Genomic DNA, 19,866 nt, shown 5'->3' with positions numbered 1-19,866 from the left:
CAGTAGTCAGCAGACTGTACTGAGAGAATCCCTCTGGGGAGCGGGTCACAGTGCTGGCTGCACAAAATGAGGATCTGAATTTGAATTCCCAATACACAACTTAAAGAAATCTAGGTGTGGCTGTTTGCACCTATAATATCTCTCTCTCTCTCTCTCTCTCTCTCTCTCTCTCTCTCTCTCTCTCTCTCTCTGTGTGTGTGTGTGCGCATGTGCGTGAGCACACGTGCATTTGTGGTGCAGATAGGTGGAAGGATCCGTGGGGTTTGCTGGCTGCCAGTTCACCTCCAGGCTTAATGAAAGACCCTGTATCCAGGGAATATGGTAAAGAATGATAGAGCAGGACACCTGATTCTTTTTGCTGTTCTCTGCATGTGGTTTCTCGCACACATACGTGTGTATACCATACATACACACTGAAGAAAATTAATGAAGAAGAAAGGCCTGTGAGGTGGGTCAGCGGGTAAAAGTGCTACAGAAGCCTGATGATCTGAGTTAGTTCCTATATAACTAACCCATATAAACATGGAAGGGACGACCTGTCGTCACAGTGCTGTTTTCTGACCTTCTTACATGCACTGTGACATGGTCACCTCCCCATACACACATGGTATGCATACACACATACATAACACACTGATAATCTGTAAATATTTTTAAGTTAAACTAGAAGATTCCTTTATATAACCCAGGTACTTGGGTTATAAGACAAGCTATTATTCCTTAAAAAAATAAAAATAAAAAGCTGGTTTGTTTATGTGGATAATATAGCTATGGATAAGGGTGGCTGGTCATGTGCTGTGACATGCATTTGGAGAGTCTGAGGACAATTTGAAAGAGTTCTTTCCCCCCCTTCTACCACATGGGCCTTTCCTGGGGATTGAATTCAGAATGTCAGGCTTGCTGACAAGTACTTTGATTAGACTGAGACACCTTGCTGGCCAGCCTTTGTTTTATAATTGCCATATATTCGTTATATGGTAATGGGTTTCATAAAAATAATGTACCTCAAGTCTGTCATATTCTTTGAGACTGTTCAACCCTCACTATTCTCCCTTCCTCGCTGCCTGCTCCCTTCTGCATTGGTTTCTTTTACTGTCCTAGTCAGCTTTCTGATCTCTCATTAAGTATATATAAACAAGTAGCTTTCTGTGTGTATGTAAAATCTAGGATCCACAAATAAGGAAAAATATAAGATGTTTATAGTTCTAAGTCTGACTTAATTTTCTTTATCTGATGACTCAGTTTCCAGCAAACAACATGATTTGGTTAACTAAAACTCTACTGTGTATGCATACCATTTCTTTATCCATTTATCTGTTGACAGACATATAGACTGATAACATATTACGGCCACTGTGACCAGTGCTTCTGTAAACATGGATGTGCAGGGGTATCTGTAGTATACTGACTTTGTGTCCTTTGGGTGTCTATCTGGGAATGGATATATCATATGGTAAGGCTGGCTTGGACAGTTCACATTCCCATCAGCAGTGTATAAAGGTTCTATTAGTAGCAGAAACCATTTTGGGCTGTAGAATTAAATATATACAAATAAATGTGACTGCTTTCTTGCCTTGCCCCCTTCTCTTCCTGGCTTTGTTCCTACCTTTCCGTAGAACTGCATAATTTAAAATATTACTTTCTAGTGGAGGTCATGATAGGAATTAGAATATATGAATTATTCCTGGTTGTGTGGGGGAAGAGGACAATAGAGGACTTTGTGTTACTTTTAGGACTTGATACATTTTGAAGGGTGTGGAAGACTATTCTTTTGTCCTGCTGTAAGTCAGCAAACCCTTTCTTTACACTATGAGAGTATTCAATGTTGAGAGTTGGCCTAAGAATAATGGAATGTGTTCAGAGAAGCAAATGCAAAGACAGAATGAACCTGTTTGCAAAGCAGCTGTTGTGGTCCCAGTTGTCTATTCTCTGAAACTAGAGAAATGTAGTAACTTGGGGAACCCTTTTTGGCATTTGAAAGTGGATGGTGTTTATTGAGAGAGGATGGGTTAAGATTTCTAGTCAGAATGAGCTGTTTCTGAAATAAAGCATGTGGTGATGCCACACTCTTGAGCAAACGACCTTAAATGTCCAGTCCTTGGTTTTCTCATTCGTAAAATGGGCTATCAGTAATTTCCAGATCTTGGAATCATTGTGAATATAAATAAGTTAATACATATTAAATATATGCAAGGTAATTTATTGAGTCAAACTCTACATATTTTTTGTTCTTTAAAAGAAACAAAACAAAAAACCAAAATTCTATCTTATCCTGAAAGACTGCCTTGTGGGCATGACACAGCCAATGCAATCATGATCTCACAGTGGCAGCAGCTGTCATCAGTGTGCCTGCACAGGCCTGGGCTTGTCAACAGTCAATCATAGATCGGTGAGAGGCCCATTTGGCCTTACCCCTCCCTGCTGAAATATGAGCTACTGATGGATTTTTGGGGAGGGGCAGACACTGTCTTCAGTTGTGTACTCGTGATGAGTTCACCGTGCTCCAGTGAATGGTAGCAAACTCAGGTTGCACTGGCATCCCTTGTTAAACTCTGGGTTACAAAACAAAACAGAAGGGCCTGAGTGTGAGAAGGGGACTGGCCAGGAGGGAGTGTGTACTGGATGTTGGAGGGAAATGAGACGGCGAGGATGAGAATAGCCAGAGTACACTACCCACCTGTATGAAATGGTTACAAGAACAAATTCAATCAGAAATTCCATTTTAATTGGCACTTGATTAGTACTTAAAAGACAAACCATCTCCATGGCTCAGTGGGTAAATTGTTTGCTGTACAAGTGTGAGAATTCATTTGTCTCCTTTACACCTGCCTACCTAACTCCTGACACAGCTGCAACACTTTTGTGTAACCCCAGAATTGAGAGACAGAAACAGATGAATCCTGGGGTCTTGGTAGTCAGCCAGCCTAATCTAAATGGCCAGCTCCAGGCTCAGCGGAGAACTTGTCTCAGAAGACTAAGGTAGAGGAAGATACCCAGTGTCCATCTCTGGCCTTCGTACGTGCATACGTGGATGAGCACACACACACACAGTTAAAAGGAGGTAGAGCAACTTCAGTTTGGGTTCAGGTGGATGTGTTCAAGAGTTCAATGTCTGTGGCAGCTATAGACTTACATAATGTTTCTTAAATTTTGATTTGGAAGTCAGAATTATTCCTTGATTTATACTGCTGATGGATTTTTAATTCAGTGGGTATGAAAACAATGTTACCTGGTACATCTCTTTTAGAGCCCTAGGGTAGTCAAGTACATTTTCAGTTAAGCAAAAATATTTTTAAAGATTTTTCTCTTCTCATCTGTAGGTCTTCGGATTTTAACAGCAGGCTTCTACTATTTAATAAACCATGCTGTAAGCACGCGTGCTGTCATCCAGGTTTTGTTTTATTTGTTAATGGTTAGTCCAGCAATGGCTGTCTCTCAAAGGAAAGGCTGAGAATCTGGTAGTTGTTTAGTCCATGAGGCTACATGTTTCAACTTGCCAGGATGAATGAGGGCAAGTGGGCAAACCCAAACTTACTGTTCCATGTCCTTTTATGTGGGCTGCCACTAGAAAGTGTGACCCAGGCTTAGGTTGGCTCCTCCCACCTCAAATGATCCAGTCAAGAAAATCCCTCAGCGGCGTGCCCAGCTGTTTGTGGTTTTGTTGTTGTTATATTTTATTTTGTTTTTCCAAGACAGAATTTCTCCGTATAGCTCTAGCTATCCTGGAACATGCTCTGTAGACCAGGCTGTCGTTGAACTCACATCAGTCTGCCTGCCTCTGCTTCCCAGTGCTGGGATTAAAGGCGTCTGTACCACATACAGCCTGCTTTTGTTTTAGTAGATTCAAGATGTAGTCAGGTTGACACCTAAGAGTGTCTATCTCACACTTCTCAAGTCTAATAGTTTGGGGTTAGAGTAAGAGATACATGCCACTTTTTTTCAGTTGAACAAAAACAGTATATACTTATATATAATTAATAGAGCCTAGTTTCAGTTTCATGTTTCACAGAGTTTCATGTCTCACAGAATAGGGGCTCATAAGGAGATTAAGAAAGAGATGAGGGAACAGTATGTTGGATTTTATAACACATATTTATTATGTTCATTGATTTATATGGGTATAACTCAATGGCTCCCTGAAACAGTTATAATCATGTATTAAAGATAAGACTGTGGATCACCATAAGGTATAGTAATAATGAAAATAATGCCAAGTATTATGAGAGTTATCAAAATGTGACCAAAAAATGAAACTGGATATAGAAACATACATTTGTAATCCTGGCATTCAGGCTGAGGCAGGAGAGTCACAAGTTTAAGGTTGACTTGGGCTTTTTCTTCATTACTTACTCTTCTGTTGCTGTGATAAGACACTATGACCAAGGCAACTTACACAAGAAAGTCTGTTAGGGGCTTACAGTTTCAAAATATTAAAACTCCATGACCATCATGGTGGGGACATGATAGCAGGCAAACAGACGTGACACTGGAGCATGAAGAGAGCTCACATCTTATGACACAAACACAAAACAAAGACACACTGGGAGGGTAAGAGTCATTTTAAACCTCAAAGGCTGCCCCCAGTGACACACTTTGTCCCAACAAAGCCACAGCTCCTGATTTTTCCAAGCAGTTCTAACTGGGAACAAAGTATTCAAATATATGAGCCCATTCCTATTCAGACTTCCTAGTGAAACCCTGTCACAAAAAACCCAAACCAATCAATCAAAATGAAGCATAGAGCAAGCACGTTGTTTTTTGTAACTGTGGTGCCAGTAGGCTTGCTGTAGAGAGAGTAGCCACAGTTACAAAAATCTCTACAGGTATGCCTGTATGCCTGTAGAAATTTATTTTGGCTCATGGTTCTAGAGAGAAAAGTCTGAAATCCTCTGTGTCTTAGCCTGGTGAAAAAGCAGGGGAAGCTGGAGCAGGCAGAAGAGACAGCCTGAGGGACAGCTTCACTTTCTAAGAACCGGCTCTTGCGCTCACTCAGACACATGGACCCATCACAGTAAGACCAGATCCCCATGGTAATGCCAATTATTTCTTTAGTGCCTTAACCACGTCTTAACATTCCAGCCCCCCATTACTGTCATGATAGCCTTTAGATTTCAAGAAGAGTTTCAGACAGGATAAACGGCATTCACACCACAGCCACTTTCCTGTACTCCCAGCTCTGCTTAACCATTTCTTGAAGAGCAACTACTCTCTTGTTCCTACTGCTTGTTCTGCTGTTGCAGTTGTTTCTTAGCAAGTTAATTTGAGCATTTGTGTGACTCACACTTAAGATTCCTGTGTTTTAGGGGTCAGAGTCCTTCTGTGCCTAGTCTCTAAGTGTCTTGAGTTATTTAATTATTCCCCAACTTTTTAATTGTGTTATGCCAAACTCTAGTTTTGATACTTATTTTTTTTGTGCCTTTTCTTTGTTAAAATTCCTTTCAAAGTAGTATATTTGTTAGTTGATGAGTTTACATTTGCCCATCTTTATTACTTCTAAGTCCATGGTTTACATGAGGGTTTATTCTTGATGTTAAATGGTCTGTTGATTTTGACAAATGTCTAATGGTATGTGTCTGCGATTATAGTACATATAGAATACTTTCATTGCTCTACAAATACTCTTTGTCTATTCATCCTGAATTTGCCTATTTCCTTTCAACCTGTAGTAATCACTGTTCTTTAAAAAAAATAAACAAAAAATATTGCTTTGCGTATTCTAGGATGTAATATAGTAGCTAAACAGTATACAACCTTTCAGTTGGGTTCTCTCACATAATAATATGCATTTAAGCTTCCACATCTTTTAATGATTTGGTAGATCATTTCTTTTTAGTGTTGAATAATAATATTTTGTCATCTGTTTGTGCCGCAATTTATTTATCCATTCTACTTCTAAAGGGTATTTTGGTTTCTTCTACATGTTAGCAATTATGAGTAAAGCTGCTATAAACATACATACACATTTTTGTATGTATGTGTTTATGCATTCATGTGCATAGATGTGTGTACCCACATGTAATCACATACAGGCCCCAAGGTCAACTTTGGGTATCACTCACTACTTAGGCTCTGTTTACCTTCTCTTTTGAGACTGGCCCAGGATTTCCCTATTAGGGTAAGACTGGCATCCAGGGAGCTCAGGAATCAATGTTTACACCTCCATCATTTGGGACTTCAAGTATGCAGCATCATGCCTGACTTTTTAATGTGGGTTCTGGGAGTCAGTCTTGGGCTCTCATGTTTGCATGGCAAACTACTTCACTTGCTGAGCGATCTTCGCAGCTCCCAAGCATTGGTTTCAAGACAGGATCTTGATAAGTCGCCTAGGCTGGCTTCACACTCACTGTGCAGCCTAAGCTGGCCTTAACTCCTGATTCTCTGGTCTTCTCACTGCCAGGAGTTATAGCTTATGCTACCATGCCAAGCTTGTGCAGTGTGTGTGTGTGTGTGTGTGTGTGTGTTATTGGAGATTGCACTGTGGGAAAGCACTCAGCTAGCACTGTGCTAGATTGCTAGCCTTGTTGCTTTACCTTTACTTCCTACTTCCTGGGCCATTGTTAACTAATTTTGTGTGGTATGGAAGGGCTGAGTCTGTAACTTTTGTGTGTGTGTGTGTGAAGATGTATAATTGCTAGCACTATTTCCTGGGAAGGTATCTCTTTCCATAGTATTGTGTTTTGCGTCTTTATCAAAGACTATTATTATACTAGGCTACAGTTGTGTATCTTGATTTCTGGCCTCTCTATTTCCTGCTGTCTCTTTATGTCTCAGCCTCTCTTTTATTACTGTGAAGAGACACAATGACCTTGGCAACTCTTAAAAGACAAAACATTTAATTGGGGAGTTAGTTACAGTTTCAGAAGTTTAGTCTATTACATCATGGTGGAGAATATGGTAGCATGCGGACAGACATAGTGCTGGAGAAGTAGCTGAGAGTTCTGTGTCTGAAAACACAGGTGGAAACACCCATGGAAGGAGTTACAGAGACAAAGTTTGGAGCTGAGACAAAAGGATGGACCACCTAGAGACTGCCATATCCGGGGATCCATCCCATTATCAGCCTCCAAACGCTGACGCCATTGCATGCACTAGCAAGATTTTGCTGAAAGGACCCTGATATAGCTGTCTCTTGTGAGACTATGCCGGGGCCTAGCAAACACAGAAGTGGATGCTCACAGTCAGCTATTGGATGGATCACAGGGCCCCCAATGGAGGAGCTACAGAAAGTACCCAAGGAGCTAAAGGGATATGCAACCCTATAGGTCAAACAACATTATGAACTAATCAGTACCCCAGAGCTCTTGACTCTAGCTGCATATGTATCAAAAGATGGCCTCGTTGGCCATCACTGGAAAGAGAGGCACATTGGACTTGCAAACTTTATATGCCCCAGTACAGGGGAACACCAGGGCCAAAAAGTGGGAGTGGGTGAGTAGGGGAGTGGGGAGGGGGGTTATGGGGGACTTTTGGGATAGCATTGGAAATGTAAATGAGGAAAATATCTAATAAAAAATATAAAAAAGAAAAAAGAAAACACAGGTGGAAGAGATAGAGACAGATGGACAGACAAACAGTGGGCCTGGCTTGAACTTCTGAAGCCTCAAGGCCACACTTACTTATCTTCTCAAGTACTACTATTCCCAGATGACTAAACATTTAAATATAGGAGTCTGTGGAGGCTTTCTTATTCAAGCTACCACATTCCATTCCTTAGGCCCCATAGGCTTGTAGCTACATCATAATGCAAAAAAATCCATTCAGTTGAACTTCAAAACAGTATTATCACTGTTTAAAAGTCCAAAGTTCAAAGTCATTTCTGAGACTCATGGAAATTTTGTAATCCCTATAAAATCAAAATAAAAAATCATATCTCATACTTTTAACATACAGTGGCACAGAATATATATTGCCATTACAAAAGGGAAGACAGGGAGAGTAGTGAGAAAATATGGGCCAAAGGAACAACAGCCATCACGTCAGTCTCCAAGTCTTGTATCTGCACGTCTGATGTCAAAGTGCCCTTCACCAACAACTTGCAGGTTTCTTGCCTACAACATACTTCTTCCACTTGGACTGGCTCCATGCCCTGTATCCAGCTCTCCTGGGCATCTGTCCCACAACTTGGCATTTTTGACATCTTGGGGGTTCTAGGATAATCCAGGTTTCACCGTTACAACTTCAAGCAATTGCCTCTCTAGGCTTCCATACAGAGACACCCCTGGTGCACACATAGCTTTAGTGGCTTTCCTTAGCTGCTGGGGGAGTTCCACAACCCCTTTCTTGTACTCTTGACTCTGAAGTCAGAACCACATGGCTGGAGCTGCCAAGTTCTGCTGCTTCTGGGCTTGGAACATGCTCCCCTCATTTAGTTACATCTACATTCTCTTCTGTTGTTGATGGGTTCCTTCACTTCTGAAGCCCTTTCTTCAATTCCTTTTTCACAGGTTGAAAGCTTAGCTGGTTGGCATCTTTCCCTGAGGTTAGAGTTTCCGTTATTCCATTTATCATCAGGCTATTCTTTAAACCTTTTTATCTCCTTGAGCATTGGACTTGGCACCAACATTTCATTTCCTGATGCTCCCCCTTTCTCCTCAAGCTATAATTTTTCTATTTTTCCTTGCTCAGCTTGATCCTTTTCATTATAAATCTGCATAAGAGTGACCACGAACAACCAAGTGACAGAGTCAGTACTAAGCTCTCTTGAAATTTCTGCCAACATCATTAACCCAGTTTAGCACAGGCAGCTTTTTTGGACGATAAAAGAAACCACAGTGTTCTTCAAAATCACACAAGAATGGTCTTTGGGTCACTTACTGTCTCCCTTTGAAGCTTCTTGAGCTGGGTCCCTACAGTCCTTAGCACCACTGCCTTCCATGCTCTTACTTGGATGGCTCATTAAGCCCTGCTTAAAGCACCTTTTGGGGACATTTCTATTCACACTATAATGCCTTGTTGATTTTAGAATCATTTTATTAGATTTATAGATCTTCTTGATTATTTAGGTCTCTTATTTTTTAATTAGAATTTTATGGTTTCCCTCAGGCTGATTTTGTATAGACTTTATTAGCTTTATGTCTAACTATTCCATTTTAGATGCTCATGTAAAAAAAAATATACACACATACATACGTATGTATGTATATATATATATATACATACATACATACACACACATATACATATATGTGTGTGTGTATGTATATATATATATATATATATTCCTTCCTGACTGGCCTGGAGCTCACTATGGCCAGGGTGGATGCAAACACACAAAAATCAAGAGTTAAAGGCATGTGCACCACATTCTGCTTAATTGTATTTTTTAAAAATTGCAGTCTATTTGTTGGGATATAGCAAAGCAGCTGGGTTTTGTGCCCTAACCTTGTATCCTGTATTCTTGGTAGAATGTTTAATAGATCTCATTGTCTCTATTGAGTCTTTGGGGATTTCTCTAAAAATGATTGAATAATTTTAAACAAAGGCATTTTTGTTTCTTCTCAGTCCAAACAACTTTTAATTTTTCTTTTTGTTTTATTGCATTAATTCTTGAATTCTGTATGATGTCAGTGTGTGGTAAAGGATAATGCTGATACCATGTTTCTACCCTCTCATCAATAAATATATTAGCTATAGATTTTCTATGAAGATTCTTTTTCCCCTTTTTATTGAAAACAGATCCCCCCCTCACATATATATCCTGATTAAGGTTTCCCCTCTCTCCTCCCAGTTCCTCTCCATCTCCCTTCCTATCTGGACCCACCCCTTTCCTTTCTCGTTAAAAAAACAAACAGGCTTCTAAGGGATAATAATAAAATAAAATTTAAAAACTAACACATCAGAATTGGACAAAACAAACAAACAGAAGGAAAAGAGCCCATGGCAAGGCACTAGAGACAAAGACCCTCTCACTCTCACTCAGGAACACCATAAAAACACTAAACTGGGAGCCATAAGGGACCTATGGGGTAAAACAAGAGAAACATGTAAATGAAATAAAATAAAACAATAAGATTTAAAAGGAAAGAACTAGAGAAGCCTTGGCATGATGTTGTGAGACAAGGAACCTCAGTGACTGCTGAGTCCTTTTCTGCTGGCACTGCTAGCATGCAGCCCACCTTTAAGAGGAGTTTGTTTCCTCCAGTGAGAGTGAGTGCCTTAGAGGAAATTACATTACATTTGCAAGTAGGTATCAGCTGCATATTGCTACTGAGTTAGAGATGGGGACATGCATTCTCTTTTTCTTTCAGCTCTAGGGAACATAGCCCGAGAAGACACAAGAATCAGAGACCCACTCCTTCATTCACTCAGGAATTCAATAAAAATACTGAAATGGAAGCCATAAAATATACATGGAGGGCCTTACTCTCTGTGAGTTTATATGAACTTTGATCATGGTGATTTAGAGGGTACTCTTTTCTTGACCTTCCAACTCATCTGGTTCGTACACTTTTTCTGCCTCCTCTTCTGTGGAGTCCCATGATCCCTGAGGGGAGAGATTGATGGGGACAATGGGAATTTAGGACATTCCCTTGGAGTGTTCCAAGGTCTTCTACTTTCTGCATCATGTCTGGCTGTGGGTCTATGTATTTTTCTCATCTGCTGTAAGAGAACACTTCCCTGAAAATGGCTGAGCAAGGCACTGATATATATATCTATAGCGAATGTCATTAGTAGTTTTGTTTTATTGCCATACTCTGTTAGTGGAATAGTAACATTTGGTTTTATCCTAGGAGCCTGGGCTATCAAATCTCAGGTTCTTAGTCATTCAAGCAAAGGTGGGCATAGGTTCCATCTTGTGGAGTGGGCTTTCAGTCAAATCGAATGTTGGTTGGTTACTCCAACAACATTTGTGCCACCATTGCCCTAGCGGATCTTGTAGGTAGGACACCATTGTAGATCAAACAGTTTGTAGCTGAGTTGGTGGTTACATTTCTCTTTTGGTAGTGCAGAGTACCTTCCTATAGCAAAGATGCTAGACTGTAGGGATGAAGACATTGTGTCGGCACCAGCTCAACTTCTCCATGGTCAGTGGGTTGTGTGGGTGTTGTCTTCAGCAGTGGGGCCTTGCTATCAGTTTGTGAAAAACAACCTATAGTCTTGGCAACAATATGGGTTGTTTGGGGTTCCCATGGGACTTTTTTGGCCAACTCAACTTACATCAACTCAATTAGATGTAACCCAATCTTGGTACTGGAAGATTCATTTGGTGACAGAGGATGTCCACTTGGGGCTCTGTCTCCCTCATTACTTGGTGATTTTATTTAAATCACCTTCGTATATGTATATATTTTAGGGAGCTTCTACTGTATTAGGTTTCTATACTATCTCTCAAATAGCCCTTAATTTTGGTTGTTTATCTCCACATTCCTTCCTTTATCTCCCTCTATATTTGATCCTCCTGGTCTTGCCTCCCCTCCCCCCCAATAATGATAATGTTTCCCTTTCCTAGGGAGGTCTATCCATCTCTCCCTTAATTCCTTACCTTGTACCTAACCTCTGTAGTTCTATAGATTGTAGCATGGTCATTATTGACTTAACAGCTGGTATTCTGTGGATAGTCTTTATTAAGTTGAGGAAATACCTCTTAATTTATAGTTTGCTAGATATTTTTTTAAATCATGAGTGAATGTTAGGATCTAAATTCTAGGCCAGTTACGTGCCCTGTATAGAAAATGAGGCCTGTCAGTCATTTCTTTGAATTATTTGGCTAAGCAATTAATTGATTTGCTATTAGAATGTGGATGAGATCTAAAGAAACCAGGGTAGAATCAACAGACTTTTTCTTGGGCGATTCTGTTGCTACTTGCTTTTCTGATCATGTTAAGGAAAACGAAAAAAAAAAAAAAAGGAAAATCTGAAAGCTACTATATCCTATGTTAAGGCATAGACGTTGTTATAACTTTAAGATATTTGCATTTAGTGTCATTTTAGTGCTGGGTAGTGTACTAGACTCTGGGGGGGGTATAATAGAAATTAGAATTTTCTGTTTTCAAGACACTTATAAATTTGTTGAGATAGAGGTAAAAGTAAGCAAGCAAGTCAGACACAGACAAGGAAGAGCTGTAACACTGAGATCTGTATCCAGTCTTTAAGGAAGGAATCTTGGTTGTTCATCATAGGGTCAGGTAAGCCTGAACTTTCCAGATCCATGTTTTCCTGGAGTAGAGCTAACTCCACACTCAAATCTACCATGTAACTAGATGGTTAACTCACCTGCTCTCTACCCCAGTGTGTCTTGTTAAAACTGATTGGCAGGCTGGTGAGATGGCTCAGTGGTTAAGAGACTGGCTGCTCTTCCAGAGGACCAGGTATCAATTCCCAGCACCCAAATGGCAGCTCACAACTGTCTGCAACTCCTGTCCCAGGGCATCTTATTCCCTCACACAGACATCCTTACAGTCAAAATACCAATGTACATAGACTAGACTAAGCTAAATAAATTTAAAAACACAAAAACAAAAACTGCAGCTGGCTAGGTATGGTGGCACACACCTTTGATCCCAGCACTCAGGAGGCAGAGACAGACCAATCTTTTGAGTTGGAGGTCAGCCTGCTCTACAGACCAAGTTCCAGGATAGCCAGGGCTACACAGAAAAATCCTGTCTCAAAAACTTAAAAACAAGCAAAAAGACTGATTGAGTGAAGCAGGGTAGCCTTTACCTTCCTTTGTGACTCTGCCACTCCTGCATCTTCTGTGCATAGTCAAGAATGCCTTTAATACTGACTGCTGCCAGCTCAGGCTGTATAAGTAGGATGGGGTTTCCTGACATATTAGTATCTTATTTCTTTTGTTCATATATAAAACCTAGGTGAAGAGGAAACCCAAGCATAGAAAGAAGTAGCTCTCCTGTTTCAAGACTTTCTATTGCACACCTAATGCTTAATGCAACCTTGCTATTCTTGGCTTGAAGAGTACATATTTCCATATATGTGCTAGTCGTTTACTGTCATTACATTTTACTTATTGTGCGTGTGAAGGGGCATACGTGCTATGTGACATGAGTGTGGGGGTCAGAGGACAATTTCCACACGCATGTCATGGCACATGGGAGCTCTGGATATAAAAGTCAAAGGATCAGCTTTGGACAAGAGCGTCTTTTCCTGCTGCCAATCTCATAAGGCTTTTTTACCTTGTGAAATTACAGTTTAGATTTATGTTCAGCTAGCTTCAGTTGTTAAGTTTTTCACACTGCAGTTTTGTTTTCGAAATACTTACTGTCACCACTTGGTGGAGCTCTTTGGTAAGTGAGAACATTGTCAAAAAGCAAGGTCAAATAAATTGTCACTGATTTGGGGTTGTCTTTAAGGTGGTTCAGAGGAACACTAAATCACATAGCAGATAGCCATGCAAAGTGTTGGCTGTATATTTTGATTTAAACTGTTAATATATAATTGAAGTCTTGATATTTTAATAATTTTATCATATTTCTGATTTTTCTATCCTGCTTTTCATAAATTTAGCAGTTTTTACTGTTGCATCTTCTTTGTTGCAGTTGATTTTAATTAGGAATATATATCTTGAATTAATGAAGAAAATGAAAGCTGATTATGATCCTAATAGCTCTAGAAATAAGAACTCACTTTAGATATATTATATTCCTTTCCTTACCTTTTTTTTTTTTTTTTTTTTTTTTTTTTTTTTTTTACAAAATTGGAATCAAGAAATACAAATAATTTTGTAGATTTTTTCCTCTCACTTAAACATTGCACCTTGGGCATCCCCATGTGCTTGTACTGGTCTTTGAAAATGTCTTAGGGTTTGTGTGAGCCCATAATTCAGCCATAGCATTGTTTAGCCGCTCTATTTGAAGATACTTAGATAGCCCACTCTATGGGTATGTAAGTAGCTGTTAGAACATCTGTTACAAGGATCTTGACCCAGCTCCCCAGCTATTTTCACTGGGTGGATGCTTAGCTGGACAACTGAATTTCTCAAAACATCATGACAGCGTATTGTTCAGTTGACATTATTCTAAGATTTGGCATTTGCTGAATCTGGTTTTTGAAAGGTAAGATTTTTTTTCCCCAGTTTTGCAAAGTCCACTTCCTCCACACACTTCCTCCACAAGTTTTACCTTTTTGTGTGTGATTTCATCGAGAAATACTTTTTTGTAAATTTTTTTTATTTTTTTATTTTTTTTATTACGTATTTTCCTCAATTGCATTTCCAATGCTATCCCAAAAGTCCCCCATACCCTCCCCCCCACTTCCCTACCCACCCATTCCCATTTTTTTGGCCCTGGCGTTCCCTTGTACTGGGGCAGTAAATAATTTTAAGTGCTGTTTTGGATTCCCTTTAATAATTTTTAAGCTTTTTAAAAAATTATGTGTACATGCACAGGCGTGCAGGTGCTCATGCAAGCTGGAGATCCCAGGTGCCACTCAGATCAACAGTTGTGAGCCCCCTGATGATGTGCCAGGAACTGATTTTGAATTGTCTAACGAAGTAATGAACACTTTGGACGACCTTTGATCTATTCTTCCAGCCTTCCTTTTATAATTTTTAAGAAAAAAATTTTATTTGCAAGTTCTTTATAAAAAGGTTTATGCAATTACAGCAAAACAAATAAACAAAAACAAACCTGTTTTCAATTTAGTTGTAAATTGGATTGGAAATAAATCCTGTAGCTCCCCAGAGCCACTGTGCTACAAAGTAGCAAGAGAGGCGGACCCTCTGTTTGCAGATGATGGCAGGGCTGTGGGAGTGAGCAGGGTGCTTATTAAAGGAAGGGTAGAAACGGGTAGGAGTTAAACACAGAGATACAGGAAAGAGCACAAGGATATTAGAGGACTTTAGAAGAAAGGAAAAAAGGCTCACAGTGGTAGGTTGAAGGAGAAAAACTTAGTGTGACTCTTCAGCCATAGCATTAAAATAGAAATTAAAACTATGAGTTTAAAGTATAGCATTTCTGGGGAAGCTGACAGAAAAATCTTGACTCAAACTCCATTAAAAAATATCCAGAACCTTTAAAGCTATACTAATGGAGACATTGTGGTATTGGTGCAAAAGGACCAGTGATCCGCACGAGGACACATGCATTGTCAGCTCGTTTTCTAGAGAGGTGCACAGGTAATTCGGTAGAGTGAGCCTGTTCTTTTCAACCTTGAAGCTGGAACAACTGGCTATCTGTTTGGAACACTTCACTCACAGGGTTTGGGAGGTGGCTTAGTGGGTGGAGGTGCTTGCTGCCAAGCTTGACACCTGCAGTTGGATCCCTGGAACCTACATGGTAAATGGAGAGGACCGGTTTCTGCCAAGTTGTACTCAAACCTTTACCAGCTTGATGTGGATTGCCAATAAATATGAATTTAAAGAATTTTCTGTCTCATAGTACTTAGAAAAATTAGTTCACATGAACCCTAGACATAACATTCTAGAGCAGGACATGTAAGAAATCAGTGTGGAACTGTGTTAGAGATAAGTTTCATAGATAGCATCGCTAAAAACTGAGCCAGAAAAGAAAAAAAAAGTGAGAATTCAAACACTCTTACTCTGGGAAGTGCACACGAGTCAGTGCATAAAACCCTTACTATATGCACAGGAAGACCCGAGTTCAGATTACCCACACTCAAGCAGGGAACACTAACCCCAGTGCTGGCAGAGGCCAGCGCCATGACTAGCCAGTCGAGCTGGAGCAGCAAGCCTCAGGGACAGTAACACACACACACACACACACAGAGAGAGAGAGAGAGAGAGAGAGAGAGAGAGAGAGAGAGAGAGAGAGAGAGAGAGAGAGCACAAAGCAGACAGAGTCTAATTCAGTTGTAGGGCTTTATTCTAATACAGTTTGAGGCTCTTAGGGAAGGGGATGTAGCTCAGTTTTGGTTTGTTTGCCTAGTATGTGTGAGGCCTGGGCTTCAGTTTCCAGCATAACACAGAAACCCTTTTCTGGTGTTGAAAAGATGAATAAACAATATAATAATTTTTGTCGTCTTTAGTTACTAAATGTGAGTGTGAGAGTTTTCTTAGAAAAGGCTGTAGCAGCTATAGGCAGGTCTATCGAGGACAGTTATGTTCAACAGGGGTAGGTGGCTAGGGGCAAAGCAGCAGAGAGGAAGTGAGATAAGTACACTTAAAAATTCCAGAAGAGAGGATTAAGGAGTTATAGCAGCAAGCAGCTGTCATTTCTTAGTAGTTTCTAAAAAATTAGCCTTATTAAGAAGCATAGGCAACAAGGAGGACACCAAAAGACATGCTGACATGGAAAGGAGAAGCTCACAGGACCCCAGCCCTACATCAGATCTACAGGCAACTAAGGACTGCTGAGGCAGGCCACGTAGTCTCTCCCAGGGAAGAGCACACCAGTGGGTTATCCAGGACCAGATAGCCAGCCCTTAAAACATGCACTTACAATTAAAGTACAAAATGAGGAGGTATTTATGTATTTAGGAACACAGGTAGACATACACATAAATACACATTTCCAACAGTTAATGAAAAAGAGACCATGAATTTAATGGGGTGAGGGTACATGGAATGGGTTGAAGGAGAAAAGGGAAGGGGAGATGGTGTAATTATATCAAAATCTCAAAAATAAAAAATAAAAACAGGCAAAAGTTGATGTTTTTATTTTCTGAGACTATATAATTATCATTGTAATGCTGAATCACAATATATATATTTCAGTTTCAGTAGTAGGATATATGTAACAGTTTCTGAATCAAATTTATTGAGTTGATGGAGATATATTCCCATATAATGACCACCAGCAAGGATTAAAGCTTCCTGAGCACACCAGAAGGTTCTCTTCCCATCTTTGTGGTCATTCCCTGGCGCCTGACCTCTTGATTTGAGTAGTGCGTACCTAGTGTCTGACATTAAATACAAGTCCTTACCTTCCCTGGAGCTATGTGTGCACAGAACCTGTGCTACTATTTTGTGTCTAGCTTTTCCTTTTTTGGGTGACTTTTTCTCAGTGTAATAATTTTTACTTATCTGTGTTGCTACATTTAGTAGGGCCTTTTCTTTTTTGGTAGATAGCATCAGCTGCATAATTCTATTACAGTTTATTTATAGAATTAACAGTTTGATTATTTCTGTTTGGTTCTATTTCTATTATATTTGGTTGGTTTCTAGTTTGGGATTATATTCATTACTAGTGTTTTAATTTCTTCTGGGCATAAGTATTGGGGATAGAATTTCTAAGTGATATAGAAAATGTATATTTAAATACATAAAAACTATCCAAACTTGTTTTGCAAAATGATCATAGCCATTTTACCACTTGTCATTGGATTCAGTTGTCTTATTCTACTTCTTCCTTACCAATCATCAATATTGTAATTTGTTTTAATTTAAACTATTTTGGATGTATAGTTATATTTTAAAGTATTTATATTAGAAGGAAAAGTTTACAGTTGGACAATGGTGAATTATTTATTATCCACAATGGATAATTATTTATTATCATTTGATAATAAATTATCATTTGATACTCTAGATCCTCTCATTCTTCCCTTGGTACATGAAATGCACACAGGGTGTAAAATGCCTTACATCTGTTTCCTCGGCCATGCTTCTACCTGCTTATTAGACCATAGATAATTTGACACAATAGGGTCCAGATTTTACCTACAAAACATACATTTAGAGGGTGGCATATTTCATTGAGGGGGGTATGCTGAAAAATACTCTACCTACAGTGTTACTCATTGCTCATCAGTTACTAAATGAGTGCTGGGCTGTGGTCAAGGGTTTAAACATAGCTTCATTTAAGCCTTGTAAAGTAATGTGTGCATGTAATCCCTTGTACAGGTGGCTTAGTTGAGAAATTGCACAAGCCCAGAAAATTCTTGACTGAACAAAGGGGAAAAAAATGGATGAATTAGAGTAAAAGGCATACGTATACTCTGAAAGGAAATCAGCTTTTGTTTCCCTGGAAAAAACAAGTTTTAAAAAATTCTAGAATCTTTTAATGTGGCTTTAATGATATTGGACTACTGAGAAAACAAACTTTCAAATAACTAACTTACTCAAAGTTTCCAAAGGAAATAGTAATTTAACTTTTTGAACCTCCTCATAATTTTTTTCCTTATAATAAAAATTGAGTGTTATATTAATGTAAAATTAAATATTTTCAAGTATATGCCATTATAAGAATTTAAAATTACATTTTTATGTTTAATGAGAAAATCATTTGTAATCAATTTTAACATGGTATCCAGTGTGCAGATGATTTAATAAAATACTTGAACCTTTTTATTCCTAGGAAGGATATATTCAAAAGAAGAAGGAACTCTGGGGCATCTGCATCTTTATCGCAGCAGTTGATCTAGATGAGATGCCATTCACTTTCACTGAGCTACAGAAAAGCATAGAAACCAGGTAAAAGCTCTGACTGAAAAATCCTGAAGTTAAAAAGGGCTATTAACGTTTTAATACACATTAAAAAGTTGGTGGAAATGCTAAAATTAAATTTAATATAAGGGATTTGGGACCAATAATGAATTTTAATTCTCTGCTGGGATTAGTTAATGCTTACTTAATTTGGGGGAGGTATTTTTTTAAGAATTTATTATTTTTTATTTTATGTTTCACCTACAGGTAAGTGCACCATGTGCAGTGCTTGAAGAGGCCAGGCTAGGGCATCAGAGCCCTTGGAGCTGGAGTTAGAGGTACCATGAGTCATCCTGTGGGTGCTAGGGACCGAACATGGGCACCTGAACATACCAAAGACAAACACACACACACACAGACACACACACAATCACATACACACACAGAAGTGAAAAAATAAAAATCTTTTCAAACATAAGGTGTCTGGGGTTTTTTTGTTTGCTTGTTTGGGTTTTTTGTTTGTTTGTTTGGTTTTTCGAGACAGGGTTTCTCTGTATAGCCCTGGCTGTCCTGGAACTCACTCTGTAGACTAGGCTGGCCTCGAACTCAGAAATCTGCCTGCCTCTGCCTCCCAAGTGTTGGGATTAAAGGCATGCACCACCACTGCCCGGCCTAAGGTGGCTGTTTTAAATTTAGATAAAAATTATTTATGTTGAAGACTTTTGCGTACGTGGATGTTTTAGTTACATAATTACATAAAAACTGCCATATATTCAGTATTGATTGACACTTGACCCAGGCATTTAACATTTTTTAGCTTTAAACTTTATTAATTTGTTCTCTAGTAATTTGTAGAGTTTCATCTTAAACTCACAGGACTTATCTTATTTCCTTTGTAACATATTTACAAAATACAGCAGTAAATAATTTTACCAGATTGTTAAATAGATGTATATCTTCAGTGAGTTAATTTATAATTCAATATAATTAGTATTTTAGCTAAACTAAGTAGATTAAATCATTACATTTTATAGCACTTTTTTACTACCGTTAAATAAAGTGTGAAAACAAAGGCTTTGTGTGTGTATGTGTGTGTGTATACATACATACATACATACATACATGGCATATAAATAACACAAGAGTCATTGTCTCTAATACCACAGGCACTGACTTCCCATCCCTTCTCTTAAATTACCCCTAGAAAGAGACATCTTTGTTTCACGAATGAATTTCGTTTCCATGGCACTCGGTCCCTCCCAAGATGTTTGGGGTACTCCTCATAAGCACATGCACTGCTCTGAGGTTCTCTTTTTTTTCTGGATTCTACAAATTTACATGATGAACTCTTCTCTTCTTCCTTTTCTCTCACCCTCTCTCTCTTCCCTTCTAATCAATACAGCATAAATAAATGTAAACCAGAGGGCCCATGCGAGAATAACAGTTCATTCTCTGACCTAGTCCTTCATGGTTAACTTTAGCATTTCTCACTAACTCCCTAAACTGTATTGATGGAAGTTCAAAGCAGTTTCCAATCAGCATCTTGATCTCTGCTGTCTTCTGCCATTCCTGCATCCTTCTTTACTTCC

The 19,866-nt window shown here is 39.1% G+C and overlaps 1 protein-coding gene across 2 annotated transcripts in view; it reads left to right on the top strand.

Annotated features, from left to right (window-relative positions):
• Positions 1–19,866, top strand: part of Rb1 (RB transcriptional corepressor 1) — a 131,354-nt gene that overhangs the window by 9,179 nt on the left and 102,309 nt on the right. For both annotated transcript variants that reach the window (XM_085828760.1, XM_021181654.3), the window contains exon 3: positions 18,210–18,325. In XM_085828760.1, coding sequence (XP_085684886.1) covers positions 18,210–18,325 — 116 coding nt within the window. The remainder of the gene's footprint in view (positions 1–18,209; positions 18,326–19,866) is intronic.

Source organism: Mus caroli, unplaced genomic scaffold (genome assembly GCF_978045245.1).
Source record: "Mus caroli unplaced genomic scaffold, Mus_caroli_1 scaffold_12, whole genome shotgun sequence".
Taxonomy (NCBI): domain Eukaryota; kingdom Metazoa; phylum Chordata; class Mammalia; order Rodentia; family Muridae; genus Mus; species Mus caroli.
This window is presented reverse-complemented; position numbering and strand designations above follow the sequence as displayed.